General features: G+C 39.9%; 3 protein-coding genes across 7 annotated transcripts in view; 1 reads left to right on the forward strand and 2 right to left on the reverse strand.

Annotated features, from left to right (window-relative positions):
- f13a1b (coagulation factor XIII, A1 polypeptide b) overlaps positions 1-16,741 on the forward strand; it is a 29,832-nt gene extending 13,091 nt beyond the window's left edge. The window contains exons 14-15 of the mRNA XM_040045023.1: positions 16,265-16,401; positions 16,605-16,741. Coding sequence (XP_039900957.1) covers positions 16,265-16,401; positions 16,605-16,722 — 255 coding nt within the window. The 3' untranslated portion in view covers positions 16,723-16,741. The remainder of the gene's footprint in view (positions 1-16,264; positions 16,402-16,604) is intronic.
- On the reverse strand, positions 1-27,870 carry LOC120741943 (protein mono-ADP-ribosyltransferase PARP14-like). 3 transcript variants are annotated; one of them, XR_005697721.1, is made up of 5 exons: positions 27,297-27,870; positions 25,644-25,780; positions 23,174-23,354; positions 17,729-18,055; positions 1-329 (listed from the first exon to the last, which is right to left on the reverse strand). XR_005697721.1 is itself a non-coding variant. In XM_040045085.1 (4 exons), exons 1-4 carry the CDS (start codon positions 27,769-27,771, stop codon positions 17,973-17,975), a joined length of 876 nt encoding a protein of 291 aa, XP_039901019.1. In that variant the 5' UTR covers positions 27,772-27,870; the 3' UTR covers positions 17,374-17,972. The 3 variants fall into 3 exon arrangements, 1 of the variants encoding a protein (XP_039901019.1); XM_040045085.1 differs by lacking the exon at positions 1-329 and having other exon boundaries at positions 17,374-18,055; XR_005697720.1 differs by lacking the exons at positions 1-329; positions 17,729-18,055 and adding an exon at positions 18,062-19,460 and having other exon boundaries at positions 21,994-23,354.
- LOC120741902 (protein mono-ADP-ribosyltransferase PARP14-like) overlaps positions 1-27,973 on the reverse strand; it is a 38,488-nt gene continuing 10,515 nt past the window's right edge. Inside the window, exons 1-12 of one of the 3 annotated variants that reach the window (XM_040045009.1) lie at positions 14,291-14,412; positions 8,865-10,380; positions 8,544-8,780; positions 7,948-8,172; positions 7,743-7,797; positions 7,435-7,581; positions 5,894-6,103; positions 5,633-5,809; positions 4,890-5,519; positions 3,889-4,025; positions 2,651-2,831; positions 1-655 (exon numbers count right to left, since the gene is read on the reverse strand). In XM_040045009.1, coding sequence (XP_039900943.1) covers positions 369-655; positions 2,651-2,831; positions 3,889-4,025; positions 4,890-5,519; positions 5,633-5,809; positions 5,894-6,103; positions 7,435-7,581; positions 7,743-7,797; positions 7,948-8,172; positions 8,544-8,780; positions 8,865-10,232 — 3,654 coding nt within the window. In that variant the 5' untranslated portion in view covers positions 10,233-10,380; positions 14,291-14,412 and the 3' untranslated portion in view covers positions 1-368. Of the gene's footprint in view, positions 656-2,650; positions 2,832-3,888; positions 4,026-4,889; positions 5,520-5,632; positions 5,810-5,893; positions 6,104-7,434; positions 7,582-7,742; positions 7,798-7,947; positions 8,173-8,543; positions 8,781-8,864; positions 10,381-11,750; positions 12,046-14,290; positions 14,413-27,973 lie in introns of those variants that run through there. The other 2 variants (XM_040045010.1, XM_040045008.1) reach the window with 2 other exon arrangements.

The following is a 27,973-nucleotide window of genomic DNA, read 5'->3' on the forward strand; positions in this document are numbered from 1 at the left end:
CCAGGCAATCATACAGTAAATCTTTATTAGAGTATTGTGACATGTTCTTGGACTAATTAGATGTGATTCAAAGTGCTTTACACTTTACAAAGTGAAGATGTAAGATGCAAATGTCAACCAAATCAAAGATTAAAAACTGCATGATTGTGTAACATGTTTCCAGTGTTTATGTACACATATGTAACTTTTCTAATTCAGTGACAGGTCAATAATTAAGCTTAAAATCAGACATAATTCTATAATTCAAACTCGAAATTTCACTGTATATAACTGTAGTGTGAAATGTGCATATTAGTTTTATTATTTTTCTTTTTGGATTTTTCAGACACCTTCGTTTGTAAACAGTGGAAAAAACTTTTCCTTTATTCTCACTTGAATGTGATGAGGTAGTCAGGGTACGCTTGGTTGTCATGAAACACAACATACATGCTGGGGTTATCTATTCTGTCTACCACACTGTCATAGCGGTCGTGAGGCTGCTGGGGGTTTCTAGGTGGAGGCACCTTCATATCATGTCGGCCATGAGTGCAGACGCCTGCGAGGACTCGGGCGACGAACATTAACTGAGAACCATCAGCAGCTGGCTTGGAGTAGGTGGGTTGAGCCGAGTAGTTGGCATTTACAGCAAAGTAGGTCCCACGACCGTATGCAGTTGCTGAGGGTAGGAAGAAAAGAAAAAGAAAATTAACAATAGCTGATCACATTTACACTGTAGTGTCTTGAAATATAAATCACATGATACCCCTCAGCCTTCTAGCAGTAGATTCTTTAGGTGTCACAAATACCCTGGAAGTACAAGCTGTAGAACACAGAATTACTAGTTCACTAAACCCTCCTTTGTTACATGTACTGCTACTTTACTATCTTCCACCAGGTGTTTTAACTACACTGTTGATTGTAATTGACATGTTTTATTAGTGCATGCAGGAACATGAAAATCTTTCCTTTCAGCCCAATAAGGAATCAAGCGCTGTTATTGTAGTAGACCTGAAAACACCTCCACAATCACTTAAACCCAAGGTTTTATGTGTCACGAAAGCCACAAATGCTTAACAAGATTTAAAAAAACAACAACAAAGCCTTGCCTTTCATGTCACCCTTGAAACACCAAAGTCACCAGAAGAGAAAATAATTTATTCAGCCTTAATATATGAATGCTCTCATAATCACAGTGTATTTTTACCTGCATTGTCCTGACAGTATACAGGAACAAGCAGTGGTTATACTGGATTGCCTGTTACTTGTCAAAGGTCTATTTAAACACATTAACTCTCCTCATTTGTAATTAGTAACAAATACTATAATAAAAACTTAAATCGATGCACCATTAGAGTCAATTCTCTGAAGCGGGGATCATCTTTTAACCATTCTCGTATCAAGTTGTTCCCTGGCCTGAAAATCCATACAGTTATACTTACACTCATATAACAGGAAAATACTTATTACCATTATGAAAATTCACTGAATGCAAACTGTGAAAAAACTGAATGTCACCCTAAAAAAGATTGAAGCAGGGGTGCTGACCTTGAGGTCAAGGCTAATGAGATTTGAACTCAAACAAGATCTTTATTAGAGACACCTATGGTATCGATTTGAAAATCCTATGTTGCCTTGTTTTGTGTTATTTTGTTTGCAAAGTTGGTCACTTATGCCAACCAAGGCCCGCTCGATGGACTGATGGGGTAAAAAAATCCCCCCAAAAACCCGAAACTCAATACCTTAATAATTAAATCATCTTTAGCAGCAATAACTTTAAGTAATCATGTCCTGTGTGGCTTTATCAGTCTCACACATTGTTCTGGTGACATTTCAGCCCACTCTTCTTTAGCGCATTGCTTCAGTTCATTAAGGTTTGCAGGCATTCATTTATGCACAGCTCTCTTAAGGTCCCACCACATCAGGACACTGGGCCATTGCAGCATTTGCAGCTATTGTGTTGTAGATTTGCTGCTATGCTTGAAATCATTGTGCTATTACGTAATCCAGTATTTGATTTTTTTTTAGCTGTCAGCCTCACATTAGACTCTCTAGAACAGAGGTGCTCATGTTGACTTGTGGTTGCAAAAAAAAAAAGAAAAAAAAAGAAGCAACCCTTACAAACAACACACAGTCAACAGACAGTCTGTTTTTAGTTGTACTGTCATAAACTTTAACATTTAACATGCTAACGACACCTGCAGAGTCTGAGATGTAGCTCTTGGGTGTTTTGCAATTTCTCTGAGCATTGCAAGATCTTGATCTTGGGGCAAGTTTGCTGGGACGTCCACTCCTAGGAAGATTGTGGTATTGTGTTGACACACACCTGAATGCTCTCGACCAGTAGTAGTGCCAAAACTTCTGTTTTTATAAAGATGCTCACACACATGTAAGCATTAAGGGGACACTTTGGCTTTCATACACTGCTTCCTCCTTTTAGCTTAATTTTTGTTAAATGAATAATGAAACTTAATATACCACGTTTTCCTATCATCTGAGGTTTTATTTAGTTAATTTTTAGACTAGACTGCTAATGACAAGGTTACTTTTATTTTGCCCTGCAACAGAAAACCTGCAACTCTAAGAAGACTCTGGTGTTGACTTTGGTTAGAACATGTTATGCAAGTTATTGGCACTGACAGTTTGCACTTGTGGATTATAAAAAGATTATCACCATTTTGCCCAGCAAAGCGCCTGTTGAATCCAGTTTTCATTATGGAGTCACAATTGTCCTGGGTCGTCCCGTGGTACAGAAGTTTCTCCCCTGCTCCTCCCTCCTGTGCATTCTTATCAGAAATGTGCTTCTTCTGTGCTTCATAGGCGCGACGCAGGTGAACGTTCTGCAAACGCTCAATCTGACAACAGAGAACAAGGCCAAAGGATCAACAAGGTGCCAAACAAGGTAATCCAGGATATTAATTACATCTGAGGGGTCGTTTTATGCTTATATTCTGAGGGCCATAAATTGAGGTGTGCATCTCAGGTATGAGAAGATTCTGTGTTGTAAACATCGATCAATTAATTACCTTAAATCTGCAAATCTGCAAAACTGAAAACATGATGATTTGCAGGCAGGTTTTACAACTGTATTGAAACTTTCTTTGTATTGTGAATGAGAAAATTATGTCATCATCAATTCAGTGGACTTCAGATATATGAAACTAAAACTAAAATCCAGAATGAATGAATACAATTAAAAAATAAATAAATACAATTTAATTAAATAAATCATATCTTTCAAATGGTGAATTTAGTTTGTTTATATAATGTGACATTGACTGATTTCTTGTAACTTGGAATTACATTGTGATTTTTTTACTCTTCCATTTTATCTATAAATTTATTAGTTAAATATCCTTTATTTACTGATAAATGAAGTTTTTGCATCTATTTTGGGAGTGAAGCACTGGAACAGACTGAGTGAGGAACTGAAACAATGTCCCAGCATGACCACTACAAAGATACGGTTTGCACTCGCTTTTTACACAAACACTGTGTTTATATATGTGTATGTGTGTGCACATGTATATTTGCATCAGTATGTGTGTATATGTATGTATATATCTCTGGGCATGTTACTGGGGTTACAAAACCAAATACACGGAACAAACTTCGAGGTAGAATTTATGATAGGATATGTCATAAAAAGGAAGCAATAATAAATAAATAAATAAATGAATAAATAAATAAATAATGGGAATTACTGTAAATAATATACCTAAATATAAATAAATATTAAAGCAAATAAAAACAGAAATATTTTTTACACTTTACACTTCATTAATAACATTTAATATCATTGGTTGTACTGACTACAAAAGAATAAAGTAGTGATGAAGCAGCATGCATATAATAAAACAGGTAATACAATTAGAAACTGAAACGTTCCTTTACGCAGGGAGAGCCACCCACCTTCATTACAGTTTTGGCGACGGTTCGTTTGAAGGCCTCCTTCACTGTTCGGTACTCTGCAGAAGAAGACTCCAGGGGAATGACCGTCATATTTTCACTGGCAGCCATGCTGTCCCAGTACAGAGGGAAAGTAAAGTCTGAAAGAGACAAGCATATATAGTTTATACAGCGTACAAACGAGAAGACACAGAAAGAGCTTATGCTAAGCTTTATTATTTGCCATTTACTACAAATTCTTATAGTAAATTCTCATTCCCTCATACAATGCATCAACCATAGATGTAGTGTCTTGATGGAGGGTTGTGGGTAGCGTAGGTCACAGTGGGTAGAGCCATCTTCCTAGACCCCTGTTTCACAAACCCACACACGTCTGCCAGCTACTGGGCAATTCTTTGGCACCTTGAGCCCGGGAATTTGAGCTTGGCTCACACTAGGGTGGCCAAAGTCTAGGAGGGTCGGTTGCCTGTTGCCTCTGGCCCTCTGGGACTCCCACCCCTTGGCTGTGAGCTGCCCATTTAAGGGCCTCCTTTCTTCTCCTGCTGGCATGGAGGCACAGATATCACTGAGATGTGTGGCCTCAGGTCTTTGGTACTCTTGGGGGCTTCAAATGGTTCTCCTGGATCCATCTCTATCATGCTCTGGCTCCTGAGAGGTGTTATTGCAGCTTCCCACACTCATTTTCATGTATATTTCGTGACAAAGACGCATACACATACTCTTCTCTCTCACTCTCTCTCTCTCTGTCTGTCACACACACATGCACACACAGATATTTATGTAGCTGTGCATTTTTAAAGTTTTGTGTTCGAGGTGTTGTATGATTGTTTTTCTTACAGGTGCGGCAGGTTGCGATATATTATGCATTTCTATTTGTACTCCATCCTTTCATTACATCTTATACACTTTAACATTTGTTTCTTTTGAGTTTATATTACTCTCAAGCATCAAACTCCAGTATCAGTCGGGCTCATTTTGTAAATCATTGAGAACTATCTTCTCACCTGCGAGATTCTCAAGTCGTTTCAGCTTCGTTGTCTGTCTGCTCAGTGATTGTGTGGCCACCATTCTCTGTAGATTAACCTCCCATGTGAGTCCCTGTGCATCTGTTATTCCTTCTGTTAATTCGTTGTTTTCCAGTTGGTGATTGGCTGTTCTGGGAAGTCTTTCCCAGTTACCGTTATGTGCCAGGATGCACCAAACAACTCGGAGGTACAAATCCTCCTCCTCCCTGACTCTCACCTCATTAGCAAGAGCCATTAATTGACACTGATTCATTTTCTGCATCACTCGGGTGACCCCGTCTTTTAGCCCGCTCACTGTTAGAGAGCCAGACTGATCTGTTTGCATGAATAAACCCTCAGACTCCACCAGCTCCTTCAGCTCCATCATGTCATCCTGGTCGAGGGGTTCCAGTTCCTCCTTTGAGAAGGTTTTACTGGAGCACTGTGTGTGATATTGATGCTTCAGCTTTTCCATGGCATCATCAACGTCTTTTTTGGAAAGACCCAGGAACGTGAAGACAGACTGCTGACTTGTAGAGCTGATATGGAGACTGCTGAGGTATGCACTCACAGAAAGAGGAGGCTGTTGTTGCTGTACTTGAACTGGAAGTACTGGAAGTACTGGAAGTACTAGAACAAATCAGTAAAAATTTTCAGTAAAATAAATTTGAATCAGTTTTTATTTTAAAATTCATTACACTAAATAACTACACAAAATGTCAGTTTGTGAATATTTCTGTCACCTCTGTTGATGACAGCTGGGGAATACATCTGCATCGCTTCCTCTTTAAAAGTCAAGAAGACATCGATCTTAATCAGGACGAGACGGATGTTGGTGAGGCTGTTCATGAATGATGCAGATGACTCGATTCCTCGAAAAATGGCTCCTGCCACAATCGCAGGATCCAAACCTCCAGCTCCTGCAAAAACACCCCTTCCTCTTAGGTGTGTGTGTGTGCAGCACAACAAACAGAATAAGTAGAAATGCTGAACAAAATACTTACCAGCACACATGGCAGGAATTGCCACTGAACTGTATTCATGTGATTCACAGTAACAAATGATATCACACACAAGTTGTTCAATGAGGACTTCATCCTGTTCTCCATGCACGTGTAAAATAGCTTTACTGGGGAAGTTTCCAGACTGGGTCATGAAAATTTCTCCTCGATTCACTGTTGCTGCCACCTGTGGTTCAGCTAAAGTTGAGATGTCTTTGCATAAGCCACATATAGAAGAAAGAAAAAATATATTTTAAAGGATGTCAGTGAAGGCAAGTTTGTGCTACATGCTAATCTTGTGCTAGTTTTAGCATGCTAAAACAGCTAATCAGCACCAGGACTGATGATTCTGATGATGGAGGTTACCAACCTTTACATAACTATTGCCATCTATTTTGGTAAATGGTAAAAAATGGTAAATGGCCTGTATTTGTATAGCGCTTTACTTAGTCCCTATGGACCTCAAAGCGCTTTACACTACATTCAGTCATCCACCCATTCACACACCGGTGATGGCAAGCTACATTGTAGCCACAGCTACCCTGGAGCGCACTGATTTTGTTAGTAACATGCCAAATTTTGCTACTCTAATGTTTAGGGTCAGTTGCACAGTTGAGTAACAAATACATTTTGATTTGTTAGCATGTAATAAAAATCACAAATGCCAATCTTATGGTAACATTAAAAGAAAAACTGGGGTTTCAAAAAGAGTAAGATAATCTTAGTAAAATGAATGTCTAATGCCTATTGGTAAAATATATTTAATAAATGTATTTAATTAGTAAGTACAGCTTTGGAAATAGCAACAATAATAATAATGCCACAGTTTCATCTTAAGTTCCAATTTGTGTCACAGTTGGATACGTTTCCTGAATAGTTACTCATCAACCCTATATTCCCAAATCAATCCACATGCATTTATAGGAAATGGTACTCAAAGGTAAGTCAAAGGCTAATCCCTGCCAAACCTGCTTGGCTGAAGATCAAACATTTCTCATGCTGAGTTGACACCACAGGCAGCGTACCAGTTCACCTGTTCATCTCTGTTCCCTGCCAGACTGTCACTGAGTCACTTGTCTGTGTTACAGTTTGATTGCTTTCCATCACCTACGACTGAGAGCTTTACATTTTGTCATCCACTAAGCCTGGTCCTGCTGAATGTGCCTAATTTGCACTAGATTTCATTATGTGAAACTATAACCATGATAGGTATGAGATCCAAAATATAAGAAATTATCTAGTTTTACAGCTCCATATACATTAGAAATTAGTGGCTTTCTAATACTTATGATGTTCAAAACCATGACTATCTGTTAAGCTCTTCGTAATTATATGCTGAGGTTTTTAGCTAATGTAAGTGACCTGCTGATAATGCTAGATGAAAACTTTGATCCTCAAAGATTATATTCATATGGGCATCCCCATTTTTGAGCAGATATTCATGAACAGCTGTTTGACTTTGCCATAGTGAGCTATGCTACCATTGTGGCTAAAATGAACTTTACAGTTACAACATGATCCTCCTGCTCACCAAGGTTACTTACCAAAGTTAAAACTTTGGGAGTCTGTTATGTTCACCACAGCATCTGTAGTCTCATTAGTGATGTCACCAAACACCACATGTAGTTTAACTCCACTTCCCACTGTCATGATGATGTCATCTAGGTCGCTGGTGAGGGACCTGAAGATTGCTGAGATGAAGAACACCACACATTGATTTTGTCTGATATTTAGTCTGATGGCTGAGGGTGATAATGAAGATGGTAAAATATAACACTGGCTGAATGCTTTTTATCTGCTCACTATGCATTAATCTCACATAATGAAGACAGTCTGAGTAGTGCTAGTTTACCTTGGCCTCCCTGGTTCATATTTAAGCTGAGTTGTCTGTAGACATCGTGGTAGCACTGTAGATAAAAACACAGAATAACACGATAAAGAATTGATGTCTGGTCAGGACAGCCCTGTTCTTGTTTTTAAAAGTGCTTTATAAATTGAGTGATATAGTATGATATGCATGTTACATATCAGATCAGGACATATTAATTGACACTGACCGCCTCAGAATCAGGGTAACCAGGTTTAATCACAATGTGGATGTTTGTAAGAGAGCCAGAGGATGCAGATAATCCAAACTGGTGAATGATGTCGGTCAACACTTGAATGGCTTCTCTCAGCAGGTATTGTAAAACAATTCCTGGCCCAATGATTGGAATGGCCACTGAACCCAAATTCAGCTGTGCACAAAGCTCCAGACACTTCTTCAGACCGTTACCAAGAGCCTGCAAATCAAAAGTTACATATTTTTAAACTATGTTTTCAAACTCTTGGATTGCACACTGCAACTAACAGAGCACACATGGAAAACTGTGAGGCTTTGGAGGATAAATCCTCCCTTGCAGTTATAGGTACAGTTAATTGACTAGTTTGTGTGTTAATGCTTTTACTTTTCAGTTAAATATTTTATTATCTTTTCTTTTGTCTGTTCCTCTAGTTTTGAGCATACATGCTTAGATATCATCTGATTATTCAAATTAATACTTTCATCTATGTACAGCTATAAAGTGCATTTCAATGGTTTTCTGAAGGTAAATTAAATATGAATTAGCACTTCTCCATCACCAGAAGTGTTAATGAAAGTCCTTAATTTTACCTGAACACTCTTTCCTCTTACTCCGTCCCAAGGCAAGCACTCAATGAAGAAAATCTTGGAGCAGCCCAGAGATGGAGGTGCATCAACCAGCTGAACATCACCAGGGGCGAGGGCACAACTGGCTAAGACTGAATCAAACATTAACTTTAATATATTCCCAGCTTTGGCCAACAAACTTTTGCCAATATTTGTAGAAGTCAGCTGCTTGTTGAGCATGGGGACCACCAGAACATCCACCTGCAGAAATAATATTGAATAACATGAATATTGATATTCTATTTGGGGATTATGGGAAATAGAATTGAATGGAAATAATCAAACCTGTTCATTTTCTAAACTGCTGAGTTTGATCTTCAGGTTTGTTCTGTTGATTGCAGAGTTTCCAACTGTGCTGTACATGCTGCTGCTGTAGCTGAGAGATCTAGGTGTATCGCTGAGTCTGCTGGTGTTTTGTGGTCTTTGCACATTTGGGGTGGCTGCAGTTTGCTTATCTCGGATAATGACGTAACAGGAGCTCTCTATCAGCTCTTTAGTCACTTTACCCTCTTCCTGGAAGTACTGCTGAGCCCCTGGTCCATCTAGAGTCAAAGTGTCTACTATAACACTGTCCAGAGTTGATGTTAGGGCCTCCTTGGCCTCCTGAACATGACATCGAGGACCAGACACAAACACACAAGGATTTGGAAAATGTGAGGCTTGTAAGGTCACCTTGGTCTGCTTCATGCCAATCAAGTCTAGGATTTTATTAAAACAGTCGACCATTTCAGGATGAAGCAGATTGATGGTTTCTTGAGTTGAAACTTGATTCAACTGGAAGTCATGAAGAACTTCATTGAGCTTGGCCACATTTTCACTGAAGCCCACCAGTCGGACTTTGGTTGTTGAGGTTCCACTGGCGCCTGGCATGTAGCTGATGTCCACTCTGAACTCTCTACTGTTTGCCTCGTTCTTGGCTTTCATCAGAATTTCTTTCAACCTGTTGAGATCTATTGCACCCTGCAGCTGTACAGTGGTCACTTTAAAGTCTCTCATTACTGCTGCCTCGGCCATATTTAAAGCATCAGAGGACAAACTGGACAGAACCAGATCTGCACCCACCTCAAAGAAAACAGGGTTTCTGAGCCTTTGCTGGAAGCGAGTTTGGTATTTTGGGATGGCATCACTGGTCTTCATGAAGGTTAGCAGAGCTGTAGGGAACTTAATGCTCTTCTCCTTTACGTTCTTAATCAGTTCAACCAGTTTTGTAGCTCCTGACTGCACCTCTTTGTCAGGGCCCTCCAAAGTGATCATGGCACTACCTCTGATGATTGTAACCTTTGGACAATTAGCACGCATTTCTCGATTGAACTCTTCTTCTATGAGCTTGAAGTTCCTCTCCACAATCGGCACTTCCTTTTTGGTGGGTAGGCTTTTTTCCAGAATTGCAATCTTCTCCTTCACGGCATCAACCTCTCCCACAACCACAGCATAGCCACTCTCTGTGTAAACTTTGATATCATCTGTCTTAAAGGCCGAGTCCTGCAGTATCATTTTCACCAGTTTTGGCTCAAGCACATGATAGCAGAGGTAGGTCTCGGTAAGCCGAATAAAGACCCGATCCACTTGGCACTCCCATTTCTCTGCAGCGCCACCAAAATCCTCCTCCTGGCCCCTTGTCAACCTCCCCTCTAACCAAAACCTCCTCTTCATCGAAATTTAGCTCCACTGTGCAGCCGATTGACGACAGTTGTTTTTCAAAAATTGTGTATGCTTTACAGTTGTCTCTCAGGAAAAACAGCAGGAAAACATCTATCCTGAAAGTCTTCTCAAGACCATTTATGTTTGAGTTTCTAGAGCTCTGAAAGAGGGAAAGAAAAAAAAATCTGTCAATTTATGATATACGATAGGCTACTTATTGTAAACAGTGGGAGTGTACCACATAGGGTTGGACATTAAGTAATACATAACCCTTATTCAAAACCTCTAATCAACGTAATCTTCGCCATGTCATGTATTTTATTTCTTTTCTCTTTAAATCTGTTAATAATTCATCCATTATGTACTATGTTAGCTATGTCCAGTCTACAGCATACACGAGATCCATCATGGAGTAAACATGAAACACTGAGCCCACTGCTAAATAAAAATTCAGTGTTTGTTGTTTGGACACATCAATCATTCAATCATCATAAACTAGTTCTACAAAAAAACCCCAAACAAAAAAAAACATTGATTTTATGGCAGTTGCCCCAATTCATACAGTCCTTTCTGTTATGTAGGTAAAACCACATTAAATTAATATTTTTGTTTATATGTTTTTCTTTTTGATTGTTATGTCTGACTATGACACTGTGTTATAAAAGAAATATGCTACAGGCCTGTTTCTAAACCAGTCTGGGTATTTGTGTACAATGTAAATGAAAGCAGAATGCAATGATTGGTGAATAATCTAAAACATGATGTTGAGGGTTTTTTTTAATCTGTGTGCAAACGAGACGCAGTTTCCATGGATTCCACAAGGAATTTAAAATTTTGTATGACCGAACCACACAGACAAACAATCTCTGGCCACTATATTAGGTACACCTGTTTAAGCTTATTAATACATATGGATAATCAACCAATCACATGCCACTAACCATTTAGACATGGTCAAGAGGATCTTCTGAAGTTCAAACTGAGCATCAGAATGAAAAATAAAATTTGAGCTGCTTTAATTTATTTATTTTCCCACACAACCATCTCTAGGGATTACAGAGAATGGACTGAAAAAGAGAAAATATCCAATTCTCTGCATGAAAACGTCTTCTTGATGTCAGAGGTCAGAGGAGAATGGCCAGACTGCTTCGAGTTGATAGGAAGGAAACAGTAACTCAAATAACATCACAACATTATAATAAAAAATTAACTGCAAAGATTTAAAGCGGCACTGAAGTCTTCCCTGTTACTCTCAAGGTGTACCTAATAAAGTGTCCAGTGAGAGTGTTACCATCTGGCTTTTTATGACCTATGTTTTTAAAAACAGTATGTCACAAAACGGCTGTGTGAGGGAAGGAAAAGGACCCAAACGGAAACTCACAGAGATGAAAAATGTGAACTCAAATACACTGCTTTATTGCAGGTGTAGAGGTGATACAAATAGAAATAAACTAAACTGCGACAACTTAAGAATATAAACTCATGGGGAGACACAGGGAGAGTCACACAGTTATGAGGGGGGACACTTACCTAAATCCACAGAGGGATGACAAGGAAGTGAGAACACACGAGGAGTACAGCTGATACGAATAACCATAACGAGACAGGGGAAGCTAGACTGAACAGAAAAAACACGGGACCTTCACAGTAAAACAGGAAACATGATATGGGAGTGGAGGAGAGGCAGGTGGGAACGAGGGAACACAAGGGAGAGCACAGGCAGACGGCCTGGACTCACACAAAGAAACAAACACAGAGGGAGACACAGGGGGTAAAGACACGAGGGGAATCTAATAATCAAAAAGCAAAGCAGAACAACCAATTATAGAATAAACACAGTGGACGTAAAACACAAATAATAACACCAAGTGACAAAAATACAAGAGAACTCAAAACACTTTGTCAAAAGGACCCAGGACCATGACACAGTATCTTTGATGGTATGGAGGTGGAGTAACATACAGGGAGTGCAGAATTATTAGGCAAATGAGTATTTTGTCCACATCATCCTCTTCATGCATGTTGTCTTACTCCAAGCTGTATAGGCTCGAAAGCCTACTACCAATTAAGCATATTAGGTGATGTGCATCTCTGTAATGAGAAGGGGTGTGGTCTAATGACATCAACACCCTATATCAGGTGTGCATAATTATTAGGCAACGTCCTTTCCTTTGGCAAAATGGGTCAAAAGAAGGACTTGACAGGCTCAGAAAAGTCAAAAATAGTGAGATATCTTGCAGAGGGATGCAGCAGTCTCAAAATTGCAAAGCTTCTGAAGTGTGATCATCGAACAATCAAGCGTTTCATTCAAAATAGTCAACAGGGTCGCAAGAAGCGTGTGGAAAAACCAAGGCTGCAAAATAACTGCCCATGAACTGAGAAAAGTCAAGCGTGCAGCTGCCAAGATGCCACTTGCCACCAGTTTGGCCATATTTCAGAGCTGCAACATCACTGGAGTGCCCAAAAGCACAAGGTGTGCAATACTCAGAGACATGGCCAAGGTAAGAAAGGCTGAAAGACGACCACCACTAGAACAAGACACACAAGCTGAAACGTCAAGACTGGGCCAAGAAATATCTCAAGACTGGTTTTTCTAAGGTTTTATGGACTGATGAAATGAGAGTGAGTCTTGATGAGCCAGATGGATGGGCCCGTGGCTGGATTGGTAAAGGGCAGAGAGCTCCAGTCCGACTCAGACGCCAGCAAGGTGGAGGTGGAGTACTGGTTTGGGCTGGTATCATCAAAGATGAGCTTGTGGGGCCTTTTCGGGTTGAGGATGGAGTCAAGCTCAACTCCCAGTCCTACTGCCAGTTTCTGGAAGACACCTTCTTCAAGCAGTGGTACAGGAAGAAGTCTGCATCCTTCAAGAAAAACATGATTTTCATGCAGGACAATGCTCCATCACACGCGTCCAAGTACTCCACAGCGTGGCTGGCAAGAAAGGGTATAAAAGAAGAAAAACTAATGACATGGCCTCCTTGTTCACCTGATCTGAACCCCATTGAGAACCTGTGGTCCATCATCAAATGTGAGATTTACAAGGAGGGAAAACAGTACACCTCTCTGAACAGTGTCTGGGAGGCTGTGGTTGCTGCTGCACGCAATGTTGATGGTGAATAGATCAAAACACTGACAGAATCCATGGATGGCAGGCTTTTGAGTGTCCTTGCAAAGAAAGGTGGCTATATTGGTCGCCGATTTGTTTTTGTTTTGTTTTTGAATGTCAGAAATGTATATTTGTGAATGTGGAGATGTTATATTGGTTTCACTGGTAAAAATAAATAATTGAAATGGGTATATATTTGTTTTTTGTTAAGTTGCCTAAAAATTATGCACAGTAATAGTCACCTGCACACACAGATATCCCCCTAAAATAGCTAAAACTAAAAACAAACTAAAAACTACTTCCACAAACATTCAGCTTTGATATTAGTGAGTTTTTTGGGTTCACTGAGAACATGGTTGTTGTTCAATAATAAAATTATTCCTCAAAAATACAACTTGCCTAATAATTCTGCACTCCCTGTACATGGCATTGCTTCCTTGTCTACAAAGGCATTAATGCAAAATAGTATGTGAAGTATTTGCATCTGTATCTGCACGCTGTGCCGTCCACATGATGTATTTTTCAGGGAAGGCTTTCTTATTTAAAAAAATGCTGAACTACACTGTATATTTACACTCTGTATTAACAGCAAGACTCAGAAGTGAAAGAAACCTGAGAACTGTCAGCCACTGAAAACACTGAGGCACAATGAAATGAAAGCTATAAAAAAGAGGGCCCAGCAAAAGTGGAGCAAACACGTTCTCTATATTTGTCCCTGACGTCAAATTTAATGATCATATATCTTTCAAAAGAGAGATTTTTGGTATTTAAAATGTATTCTTCGCAGTACTTACAGTGTCTTTGAAATATTTTTAAATCATCTGTTTTTTGTCAATATTGTCCTCAGCTGTCCAACTTCCCCTGGAGGTTAACTCACTCCTCTTAAACTGATTTGGCCACATTATTCTGGCGCTCAGTTTTTACTGTGACCAAAAGTCATGTTTGAAAGTGCAGTAAACTGTACCAGTGATTGGCTTGTTGATGGCTGGTCAGAGGTCTGTGGTGAACTTGTCCGGCTCACGGTCAGCCGCACTTCTCCACTCGGAAGAGTGATGGTGTGAAACTTCCTCTGCAAAACTCTGTCTTGATCTGTAAAACAGCCATAAACAGAGTCACTGAAACAGCCTGAATTTAAACACAAATCTAAAAATTCTTTTACAAATAACCGACTGTCCTACCCTTCTTTTTCCTTGAAACAGATTTTATAAACGCTTCCTCCGAGTTTTTCAAGATTACCGCAGTCGCCACCCCCGGAGTCTCGACTTTTCTGAAAGTATCTCCTCACTTTCTCCTTCTCTCTGTCTGTAAAGTCAGTGGCTTCAAAAAACAGTGGATACTGATATTCATCCATTTTATCTGCAATTCTACACTAACACGAGAACTTTCAACCCGTCTAACACTTGTTTGTGCCGCTCTGTGAGTGCCCGTTTTTGTTTCAGTTTCAGTTTTCAAGAATCGCATCTTGGTGTTTACACTCCCACACAGCAGTAGGAAAAGTGCACATTTAATTCTCAGGGGCTTTTCTCGTCTCACCTGCTCTGCAGGTACTTTAAAGGTGTTTCAACTGTCAGAGTATAACTCTAAATTATATTTATGTCTTAATATGGTTTTGAGAAAGACATTTTACCAGTAATTATGCTGACAGCAAATAAGGGGTTTTATGCTTCATCTGATCAGATAGAAATATTTTAGTAAAACAACAACTGAAACAACAACAAATATATTTCACATAAACCCATTCATCCATCCATTCGTCCTCTTGCGCTTATCCCTATCTGGACGCAGTGGAGCTGGAGCCTATCCCAGCTACCATAGGTCTGTAGAGGCGGGGCATATGGGCACACCCTGGAACATACAGGAATGCCTCCGTGTAAAACCTTCCTTATAACCCTTACCACACCAACCCCGACTCAACGAGTGTCAGAGGAATGAATCTTAAAATCTGGACATCAGTCCCAGGTTTTGTACCTGTATCTTTCATTTTTCTGTCTCAAAGAGTTTATTTTAAGAGCTAACGCAGTGTATCTAAAAATTCACAGGGCAAAAAAGCGTTATTGATTTAATAAATTTTGAAACAGTTTAAAATTTTCATGAAGCTACTAAACAAACTCAACATCCTTTATTATTCACTGCTGAGGAAATTAAACATCTTTCACTTTAGTGTGAAACACTACAGTTACTTTTGTGCTCTCATAAGCCATCAGTTACAGATTTTGTCTTGATCTTCCACATTCTCACATGTAGTTTCAAGTGGTAATCTACAAATATCTGAAGCTCAGAACCCAAACTTTAGAGTCCAACTGAAGTTAGCTTAGTTTATTATGCATGAACAAATAAACAAATTTTTCCAACATATGGTTTGAATAACATTGTTGAAATGCTCATATTTTAGGTGTAAATTGTCAGAAAGACCAGAAGTGACCACACATAAATTGTATGTCTCAACATCAGCAATGATCTGTGCCTCTTTAAATAAGTCCTTCCCATTCAAAGGTGCTTCAGCAGCCCCGCCTACAAGGGGTGGGAAAATCCACCTCTTCTATTTCCATCTCACTCTGCTAAGTAAGGACCCAGACTGCACTGTGGCAGAAGCAGTTACACAAAGTAAAACTTGTGCTGTCATGAGCAGCCAGTTTTCCTTAAATTTAAGTTCAGGAATTTAAACACAGAGATGTTTGAAGATGGATTTATGTGCCATTAATGTTGTGTAGTTGACAGAGTGACTATTTGATTGGCTGCTCAGTTAATAGTAAGTTATACAAGATGATAATAATAATAATAATAATAATAATAATAATAATAATAATAATAATAAGATCATTAGAGACAGCCCCCTATGAGCAAATGGTTTGCTTTGCTTTCATTACATGTTTGATGTCCTGTTTATCAAAGTTGGATTTTAGGGGTGGATTTTTTACATTTCCTGTGTGCACTTCAGGTGTCTGGTAGAGGAAAAGTGAATGAAGAGATGATAGCAACTGTGGAGTTCACAAACCCCTTCAGCTTCAACCTGGAGAACGTCTACATTCGCATGGAAGGACCTGGGATGATGGAGCCAAAGTCCAGGTATTACAGGTGAGTGATCATGAACAACTGTTTGTGTAAAATATTTCCACATAAAACCAAAAACAGGTTTCAGTTTCACCTCATTCCATTGGATCTTTCCAGATTAACGATTTTATAACCTCTAAATAGCAGCAAAAGGAAAAAAACAAACACCTATTTCAAAGGTTTCTGCTTTTTGCTTTAATATTTTTGACGTGTTTGTCTTTTGTCAGGTTGGTCATAGGAGGCTCTTCTCTGACCTGGACTGAGTATTTCACTCCGCAGAGGACCGGGACAAGCAGGGTGATCGCCACTCTGGACTGTCCTGCTCTCCGGCAGGTCCACGGCTAGGCGTCTGTCACCATCAGCCCCTGAGAATCCGTGAACTTGAAGCTAAATAAACGGGTATTCATTTATCCGTTCATTCTTCAGTTATTCTTTTACCACATAGAGGCCTATATCGTCATTATCCAACTCCAGTTTTTCAGCTATATAGCTTTAGCATTGGTGATATTTTTTTCAAATGCTGCAGATAGTAGTAAAATGAATAGCTAGTAGCTAGATGGCTTATATTTTAAACATAGATTCAGTTTTGTAGTAAATGAAAACACAAAGAAGGTTGACTTGCCTTTTTGATATATGGGAAAGCTATCTTTTTGACCCTTTGACAAAGTGAATAATTTTTAGCTCTACAATTAGTACATTTAAATAAATTTCTGATAATTTTTTGGCCACTAGGGGGGAGAATTACTCCAAAAGAAACATCTCAAGACACAGACAAGAAAGATTATCATCCTTTGGAGCTATTATCTCATCACTCATGTGTTTAACGCTCATTTTACCACAGTTAACATTTTAAACTACTATACCAGATGGTTTGCTATGTTCAGCAGTTACCTGATTATGAACTGAACAAGTTTGCATATGTGTTTGCTTAATTTGATCACAATTTAATTAAATATCACAGTTTCTTTTTAAATGTTGATCACCCACGTCCTCTAATTTTTCCTTTTTCAAGAATGGACCACACAGTCATACAGTAAATCTTTATTAGGGTTATGTGCCATGTTCTCAGATTAATTAGGTGTGATTCAAAGTGCTTTACACTTGGCAAAGTGAAGATGTAAGTTGCAAATTTTTGCCAAATAAAACATTTTAAACGGCATGATTGCGTAATATGTTTCCAGTGTTTATGTACGTATATTTCTACTTCAGTAGCAGGTCAATAATTAAGCATAAAATCAGACAGAATTCAATACTTAAGAAATAAACTCGTAATTTCATTAAATATAATTGTTTGTAATGTGAAATGTGCATATATTAGTTTTATATTTTTCTTTTTGGATTTTTCAGACACCTTCATTTGTCAACAGTGGAAAAAACTTTTCCTTTACTCTCACTTGAATGTGATGAGGTAATCAGGGTACGCTTGGTTGTCATGAAACACAACATACATGCTGGGGTTATCCATTCTGTCTACCACGCTGTCATAGCGGTCATGAGGCTGCTGGGGGTCTCGAGGTGGAGGCACCATCATATCACTTTGGCCCAGAGTGCAGACGCCTGCGAGGACTCGGGCGACGAACATTAACTGAGAACCATCAGCAGCTGGCTTGGAGTAGGTGGTTTTGAGCCGAGTAGTTGGCATTTACAGCAAAGTAGGTCCCACGACCATATGAAGTTGCTGAGGGTAGGAAGAAAAAAAAGAAAGTTAACAATAGGTGATCCTCTTTAAACTGTAGTGACTTGCAGCATCAATCACATGATACCGCTCAGCCTCCTGGCAGTAGATCTTTAGCTGTCACAAATACCCTGGAAGTACAAGCTGTAGAACACAGAATTACTAGTTCATTGTACTGTTAATTTCATATCTTTCACCAGGTGTTTTAGACTACACTGTTGACTGTAACTGACATGTTTTATTAGTGCATGCAGGAACATAAAATATCTGTTCAACCCGATAAGGAATCAAATGCTGTTATTGTACTAGGACCTGAAAACACCTTCACAGTCACATAAAACACCAGTTTTTATGTGTCCCAAAGCCATAAATGCTTACTAATGTTTAAACAAACACAACCCCCCCCCCCCCACAAAAAAAAAAACAAATCCCTGCCTTCCATGCCATCCTTGAAACATCAGTGTCACCAGAAGTGAAAATAATTTATTCAGCCTTAATATATGAATGCTCTCATACTCACAGTGTATTCTTACCTGCATTGTCCTGACAGTATACAGGACCAAATAGTGTAATACTTGATGGGCTGTTACTTGTCAAAGGTCTATTTAAACACATTCACTCTCATCATTTGTAATTAATAACAAATACTGTAATAAACACTTAAATCTATTCACCATTAGAGTCAGTTTTGTGAAGCGTGGAACATCAGACAACAAGATTTTTAATAGAGACACCTATGGTATCTATTTGACAATCCTATGTCGCCTCGTTTTGTATTATGGTGTTCATGAAGTGGGTTGCTCATGCCAAACAACGCTTGCCCTTTGGGCTAATGCAGTAAAAAAAACTATTGATACAAAGTGGGGTTTTTTTTCATGTGCCACTTCATAAGGTAAAAAAACTGATCAAGCTAAGTCTCATACAGGATGTTATTATTTATTTAACAAAAACTAAACCAAAATGCAGAAGCAGTGAATAACAAAACTAAGTACAAGCTATGACTCAATACCTTAATAATTAAACCATCATAAGCAGCAATGACTTTAAGTAGTCATTCCGTGTGTCACTTTATCTAGCTCTAACATTGTTATGGAGAAATTTCGTCCCGCTCTTCTTTACTCTTGCTTCACTTCATCGAGGTTTGCAGGAATTCATTTATGCACAGCTCTCTTAAGGTCCCACCACATCATTTAAGCAAGGACACTGGGCCATTGCAGCATTTGCAGCCATTCTGTTGTAGATTTTCTGCTGTGCTTGGGATCACTGTCTTACTGCATGATCTATATTGGATATGCTTTAGCTGTCAGACAGATAGTGTCACATTAGACTCTTTAGAACAGAGGCGCTCATGGTTTACTCAATGACTGCAATGTGCCCAGGTCTTGTGGTTGCAACAGTTGACACACACCTGATGTTAGGTGTGGCTGTGTGCAGACAGGAATAGGACCCAAGGTGCAGACTCCGGAGACAGTCGTGAACTCAAAATGGCTTTAATGTGATACTCAAAATATATCATAACTGAAAAAACTCAAAATAAACTTAAACTGGAGGAATGACAGAACACACAGCAAGGTAAACGGTAGATCGCGACACGGACACAGAGAAACACAGGGCTTAAATACACAGAAGGAGCAATCAGGGAATGAGTAACAGGAGGAAAACACAGCTGGGACCAATCAGAACTGACGAGACCAAAGAAGCGTAAACTGAACACACTGAGATAAGACAGAGACCTTCAAAGTAAAACAGGAAACACATAACACAGACTCACATGCAGGCACTACAGAGGGAACAGAGACGTGGGACCAGGGCAGACACAAACACTGACTGAACACGGGGATATAGGAACTAAGGATACACAGAGACGCGAACTAGACAAGGGGATACAGGTGATAGGGGAGACAGAGCAACTAAAGAAGACAGAGACATAAACCATAAGACAGAACTCAAAGAAACCAAAGACTAGAAAGTATAAATAATATAATAAACTCAAAAACCCAAGCATCCTAACAGACCCGCCAGCGGAGACGGGTGGCTGAACGGGCCCCTCGGACCCTCCAGCAAGAAGAGACGGCTGAAGCGGTTCCTCGGACCCTCCAGCAGAGACAGGTGGCTGAGCAAACAACTGAGGCGGTAACTGAGCAGGTGACTGAGCCGATAGGTGAGCTAATGTCTGAGCTATGGAGAGAAGTTTAATATGTAGCGACTGTTGTAAAGATGGTAGTAATGGTGGGTAAGGCGGTGGATTAGCAGTAAGCTGAGCTAGTTCCCCTGAGCCTCCAGAACCTGAAGAAAACTGCTGGACGGGCTCACCTGAGCCTCCAGCGAGGTCAGAAACAGGTGCAGGTACCTGCCAAACACCAGCCACTCGCACCCGAGGAGAAGGTACGGGTGCCGGAGCTAACTGGTTCCCGGTCATCCTCACCCTGGGAGCCGGGACAGGCACCGTCAATGGCTGGGCAGCTGCCTGTCCCCACCCGAGGAGCTGGTACGGGTGCAGCGACAGGCAGAGGCTCAGCCGGCCTGGACACCGGAGCAGGGACCAGCTGGACCTCAGCCTCCCTCACCTGAAGCACTGAAACAGGTGCAGGGGAATGCTGGGCCCGAGCTGCCCTGAGATTAGGAACACAACGGTGCGAAGGAGCAGGCTCAGCAACCCCAGACTCCTCTAAAATGTTTTTTAGCTTCCTACCACCACCACGTCTAACAGTCTTAACAGTGTTCACAGTCTCAGAATTTATAGTGTTCACATGATTGTCTTTTTCCCGCTCAGAGGGAGCAGAATGAAAACAGTCATTATAACTCACCACGGGGAGTAGCTCAGCAGAGACAGAGTGGCGACTGCGTGAGCGTCGCTTTCTCCGGGAAGTGGGAGGTGGCGAACTGGGCTGCGAATCCTCCAAAAGACCGGGCTGCGATGAGGAAGCAGTGAGTTTGTGAAGCTCAGAACGTGGCAGACCCAAAAACAGAGCGAAGGACTGCAGCGGAGTGAGTCTAACATCCGGCGTCACATAATCTTTCTTCCTCCGCCGCTTAACCCTCTTGTCGGACTGGTAATCCAGGGGTGAAGGCGGAGGTGTAGCGACTGGAGAGAATGAGCACGTGCTCAACCTGATCGCCCGAGGCATAGGCGCTGGCTCGGCCGTAGCCATGGCAGTTTGGAGGCTGCGGGGCCCTCCCAAAGCCAAACGTGACCCATAGAAGGGTGACTGGAGCTCCTGGGCATGCCTAGCCTCCTGCCTCACGCTCTCCTTGAGGAAGGCAGAAACTGCGGGTCGCCGATACCACACGGAGTCTGCTGGGTCCATGTTCTGGTCGCGATCTTCTGTTAGGTGTGGCTGTGTGCAGACAGGAATAGGACCCAAGGTGCAGACTCCGGAGACAGTCGTGAACTCAAAATGGCTTTAATGTGATACTCAAAATATATCATAACTGAAAAAACTCAAAATAAACTTAAACTGAAGGAATGACAGAACACACAGCAAGGTAAACGGTAGATCGCGACACGGACACAGAGAAACACAGGGCTTAAATACACAGAAGGAGCAATCAGGGAATGAGTAACAGGAGGGAAACACAGCTGGGACCAATCAGAACTGACGAGACCAAAGAAGCGTAAACTGAACACACTGAGATAAGACAGAGACCTTCAAAGTAAAACAGGAAACACATAACACAGACTCACATGCAGGCACTACAGAGGGAACAGAGACGTGGGACCAGGGCAGACACAAACACTGACTGAACACGGGGATATAGGAACTAAGGATACACAGAGACGCGAACTAGACAAGGGGATACAGGTGATAGGGGAGACAGAGCAACTAAAGAAGACAGAGACATAAACCATAAGACAGAACTCAAAGAAACCAAAGACTAGAAAGTATAAATAATATAATAAACTCAAAAACCCTGGGTCAACGACCCAGGCATCCTAACACCTGAATACTCTAGACCAGCGGTCCCCAACCTTTTTTGTGTCATGGACTGGTTTATAACCGACAATATTTTGTGTGTCGGTCCGTGAAATACAACAAAATAAAACCAGTACTGGTACCCCCCCCAAAAAAGAAGATTTATTCATAACACAAGGGAAAAGACCCAGGGAAACCAAGTTAATGATAAAAAAGATAAAAAAAATAACGATAAAAACGATTGCCAAAACTTCTGTTTTTATAAAAATACTTTATAAAGGGGTCACTTTGGCTTTCATACACTGCTTCCTCCTTTTGGCTTAATTTTTGTTAAATGAATAATGAAACTTAATATACCTTATATATCTTCCTGTCATCTGAGGTTTTTATTTACTTAATTTCAAGACTGCTAATGACAAGGTTACTTTTATTATGCCCTGATAACTAAAACCTTTTAATGTAAAGACAATGTTTTTTCTTTCAACATTTAATTGTAACTCTACTTGTTTAGTTTAACTGCCATAAATGTAAATTATTTCAATGTGTTTAATTTATTGTGTTTATGTATGTTTTCTATTTCCTTTATTTATTGTTGTTTCTTTTGGGGTAGGGACTATGTTACTTTCTGTGTTGCGCATAGGCTCCTTTAAGAGACGCAAAGGGAAGTTAAGAAAGCATGTGCAAAGAAGCTAAGCTGTAAGTTAAATAAGTCACAAAAAAGATTAAATAATCTGTTTCAAAGTGAAGCGAAGCTTTAAGAAGAGGTGAAAGAAGTTGGGGAGTGTTTTTTTGTTAAGTATTGTTTAATTCCCTCATGGTTACATGCAGCCAGCGAGGTACAGTAACTGTGTTTTGTTTATCGCATATTTGTTAACTTTGATTTAAATGTTTATTTGTAATATTTATGCCTGGTCATTCTTTACGGTTATGTAATGACAGCTTGACTGTGGATTTTATGGTGGTTTGGAGGAGAAGTGTCACGGAAGAATAAATCCATCTGTGAATGAAGAACCATGGTGTTGTGTATTACCTGGAGGGAGTGATATTTAGTGTTTTGCAAATATTTGTGCAATTGTAAGAAGACTCCGGTGTTGACTTTGGTTAGAACATGGTTTTGGCACTGACAGATTGCATGTGGTACTTTCCAAAAGCTTAAGAGATAAATGCTGGCATGCTCTGTAGTTGTGGATTATAAAAAGATTATCACCATTTTGCCCAGCAAAGCGCCTGTTGAATCCAGTTTTCATTATGGAGTCACAATTGTCCTGGGTCGTCCCGTGGTACAGAAGTTTCTCCCCTGCTCCTCCCTCCTGTGCATTCTTATCAGAAATGAGCTTCTTCTGTGCTTCATAGGCGCGACGCAGGTGAACGTTCTGCAAACGCTCAATCTGACGACAGAGAAGAAGGACAAAGGATCAACAAGCTGCCAAACAAGGTAGTCAAGGATATTTATTACATCTGAGGGGTCGTTTTATGCTTATATATTCTCTGGGACATAAAATGAGGCGTGCATCTCAGGTATGAGAAGATTCTGTGTTATCAACAGCAATCAATTAATTACTTTAATACTGCAAATTATGTCGTCATCAATTCAGTGGACTTCAGCGATATGGTGGACTGAAACTAAAATCCTCCTAAAATCCCAAATGAATGAATAAATAAATACAATTGAATTAAATAAATCATATCTTTCAAATGGTGAATTTAGTTTGTTTATATAATGTGACATTGACTGATTTCTTGTAACTTGGATTTACATTGTGATTTTTTTACTCTTCCATTTTATATGTACATTAATTATTTAAATATAATTTATTTATTAATAAATTAAGTTTTAGCATCTCTGTATGTGGAAGTGAAGCACTGGAACAGGCTGAGTGAGGAACTGAAACAAAGTCCCAGCATGACCACTCTGACCGGTCGTTCTCACCCACTATTTACACAGACAGTGTGTATATACATGTACGGGTGTGCACATGTATGTCCATGTATACTTGTGTCAGTATCTGTTTATATGTACATATTAGAGATGGACCGATCCGATATTACGTATCGGTATCGGTCCGATACTGACCTAAATTACTGGATTGGATATCGGCGAGAAATAAAAAATGTAATCCGATCCATTAAATATCAAAAAAGCACCTCACAAAACTTGCGACATGGCGTAACTCGTCTCATAACCGTAGCACGTCGGAGCAGTGTGGTCACGTGATACAGCGGCTGTGTGTATTTGTAGCCTCGCTACCAAACCAGCATTTCATCTCCGAGGAAGTTATCCCAGAGAGAAGTAAAGCAAGTGTGTAAGTTCCTCTCTGAATGTTTGTAAAGCATTCCCGCCTTAAGCTTAACAACCGATATATGGAGCGACTGCCTCTCTCTCTCTCTCTCTCTCTCTCCTGCCGCTACTTCATGAAACTGCTTAATGATCAGCTGATCGGCTTTTCTGTCGCGAGTCCGTCTCTCTTCTTTGCTTTTGGCCCACTTTGCACCAGAAAGAGGAAACCAGCGGCTGAACAACAGCAGCACGTTTAAGCTTGATAAGCTGTTGTTAGAATTTATTTAATATTACTTTCTACACCAGGATCTTTTTCTATGCAGCTGACGGCTGGTAACTGTGCAGGGGCGGATCTAGCAAAGTTTAGCCAGGGGGGCCGATAGGGCATTAACAGGGAAAAGGGGGCACAGAGACATACTTTTCTTTCTTATTCTCATTTAAAATGTCGAGCTTTTAATAAATAATTATCTGAATCTTACACCCAAAGTTTTAATCTGATGTAAAATGTATAGAAGTCCATTACTGTATATAGTAACTGTTAAGTCTAATATACCCTAGTAAGCTATAGTACCTTTTCCTTTGGGAAAGTACCATCTGTGAATTCTGCAATTCTGTTGAAGAAAGATGTTGAATCTATTTAATTATTCTTGAAAAAATAATTTATTTCTGTGCATTTTTTTTTCACACTGCATCAAATTAAAGTTGATTACATCGATTAAGCATCACGAAGTGGAGGGTGGTTCCCTATTTTTTATTTTTTTTTGCTGGTAGTTTGCAACCCTATTAGTTAGGTTGTTTAATATTTCTGCTAAGTACTCTTTAAAATACCAGAATAGGAAGGATGGAGCAGGTTTAAGTTTATTAGATTGATCAGTGTTGCTGAACTATGAAATATTTTGGGCGCAGTGTACTTTTTACACACAGGTATAACAGAATAGCTTTAGTAGTTTATTTAAACTTGAGTATGAACTTATACAAAATGCAGCAAGATATTAAAAAACAGTTTTATTGATTAAAAAACACTATATCGGATTCATATCGGTATCGGCAGATATCCAAATTCATGATATCGGTATCGGTATCGGACATAAAAAAGTGGTATCGTGCCATCTCTAGTACATATATCTGTAAATATGTATATCTCAACAAACTGTGAGGAAGAATTTATGATAGGATATGTCATAAACATGAAGCAATAATAAATAAATAATGGGGAATTACTGTGAATAATATACATAAATATTAAAGCAAGTTAAAACAGAAATATCTATGTGTTCCACTTCACAGTTGCATAATATTTCATTAATAACATTTAAGAAGAATAAAGTAGTGATGAAGCAGCATGCGTATAATAAGACAGGGAATATAAGTAGAAACTGATGCAGGGAGAGCCACCCACCTTCATCACAGTTTTGGTGACAGTTCGTTTGAAGGCCTCCTTCACTGTCTGGTACTCTGGAGAAGAAGACTCCAAGGGAATGACCTTCATACTTTCACTGGCAGCCATGCTGTCCCAGTACAGAGGGAAAGTAAAGTCTGAAAGAGACAAGCATATACAGCATACAAACAAGAAGACACAGAAAGAGCCTATGCTGAGATTTATTTTTTGCTATTTACTACAAATCTTGCAGTAAATACCAATCAACAAACAACAAATCAAAAAAAATCTATATTTTCATGGGATGGTCTGTGAATAAAACCAAAATGAAACATGTAATAGGGCCTGTCTGACAATAACATAACGCTGCTTCTAAGTTAGACATTTAAACATGAAATAACAGGGCAATATGATCCTCAGTTATCTGCTGATGTGGGATTTTTATATTTCTTGTTTAAAAATTAACTGTTTATGCTTACTTTCATAATGACTTTTGCAACCTTCTTTACTTCAAACTGTTTTTTATCACTCATACACGTAGTGTCTTGACGGAGGGTTGTGGGTTGCGTTTCACACACCCCTGTTTCATACCCCCACATACATCTGCCGGGTACTGGACAATTCTTGGGCGCCTGGAGCTCAGGAACTTGAGCTTTTTTGCTCGCACCACAGTAGCTGGCCCCTAGCAGGGTTGGTTACCCTATTGCCTATAGTACTCTGGGACTCTCAGGGCTCTAGAGTGTGACCAGTTTGGTTGCATATGCACCTTAGTTTTTCCATGGTGTGGCTAAAAAAAATCCTAGGTCGCACCGGTGTGACCAGCCGTTCAGTACAAAAAAATAAAAAGTGTCCGCAATTCCGAAAGTGTCCGTGTGGTCAACAACAGACACACATTATGCCCATATTGTGGTCTAAACCAATCAGAGATAATCGGGGCGGGACCTCTGTGATTGGCCGTGGTCCAGATATTCCTGTAGTCCTTTGCGTGTGTGCGTTTGAAAGTGCAGGTGAATAGAGGTGAGTAGCTTGAATGAAGGGATAAAATGACTTCCGACAAGAAAGCCTCATTTCTGCTGTTTAATAGTGAAGAAATTTTAACTTTTTAAAATTATGCCAAATTGTGAAACCCTTAGATTATGCCAAAGCACTTTAAGCACAAGCACTTTTTCAGTAACTTATCTTTCTTGTAGAAATGTGCACCAAATAAAGAACTTTGTGTTGACAAGATTATTTACAAATCAATACTGTCTGTATGGACAGCAAGTAAAAAAAAAGTGAACATGTAAAACTGTGGGGTTAAATGATGTGGTTGAAAAATTTGGGTGCGCTTAACTTTTGTGCTGGTGGACCTAAGAAAAAAAGTTAGGCGCACCAGTGCAACTGAGGCAAAAAGTTAATCTAGAGCACTGCATTTATGTACCTGTGCATTTGCAAATTTCTGTGTACCAGCTGTTGTATGTTTGTTTTTCTTACAGGTGCAGTAGTTTGCTATACATTATTCATTTCTATTTCTACACTGTCCTTTCATTAAATCTGGATTTCATTTCATTGAAATCTCTTTAATAAATCATTAAATCAAAATCTTAACAATTGTTTGTTTTAACTTTATATTGCTCTCAAGCATCAAACTCTAGTATCAGTCAGGCTCTTTACACAACACTGAGATCTTCTCACCTGTCAGATTCTCAAGTCGCTTTAGCTTCGTTGTCTGTCTGCTCAGTTGCTGTGTGGCCATCATTGTCTGTAGATTAACCTCCCATACGAGTCCCTGTGCGTCTGTTATTCCTTCTGTTAATTCGTTGTTTTCCAGTTGGTGATTGGCTGTTCTGGGAAGTCTTTCCCAGTTTCCGTTATGTGCCAGGATGCACCAAACAACTCGATGGTACAATTCCTCCTCCTCCCTGACTCTCACCTCATTAGCAAGACCCATTAATTGACACTGATTCATTTTCTGCATCACTCGGGTGACCCCGCCTTTTAGCCCGCTCACTGTTAGGGCGCCAGACTGATCTGTTTGCATGAATAAACCCTCAGACTCCACCAGCTCCTTCAGCTCCATCATGTCATCCTGGTCGAGGGGTTCCAGTTCCTCCTTTGAGAAGGTTTTACTGGAGCACTGTGTGTGATATTGATGCTTCAGCTTTTCCATGGCATCGTCAACGTCCTTTTTTGGAAAGACCCAGGAACGTGAAGACAGACTGCTGACTTGTAGAGCTGATTTGGAGACTGCTGAGGTATGCACTCACAGAAAGAGGAGGCTGTTGTTGCTGTACTTGAACTGGAAGTACTGGAAGTACTGGAAGTACTAGAACAAATCAGGAAAAGTTTTCAGTAAAATATTTTGAATCAGT

The sequence above is a fragment of the Simochromis diagramma genome, unplaced genomic scaffold (genome assembly GCF_900408965.1).
Source record: "Simochromis diagramma unplaced genomic scaffold, fSimDia1.1 OVJJ01000590.1, whole genome shotgun sequence".
Taxonomy (NCBI): Eukaryota; Metazoa; Chordata; class Actinopteri; order Cichliformes; family Cichlidae; genus Simochromis; species Simochromis diagramma.

Coding starts and splice junctions, on each gene's coding strand:
- LOC120741943 (XM_040045085.1), bottom strand. CDS start 27,771: ATGGAAAAGCTGAAGCATCAATATCACACACAGTGCTCCAGTAAAACC. Junction 25,781..27,296: donor GCGACTTGAGAATCTGACAG/GTGAGAAGATCT, acceptor TGTCTCTTTCAG/ACTTTACTTTCCCTCTGTAC. Junction 23,355..25,643: donor TCACCAAAACTGTGATGAAG/GTGGGTGGCTCT, acceptor CTCTGTCGTCAG/ATTGAGCGTTTGCAGAACGT.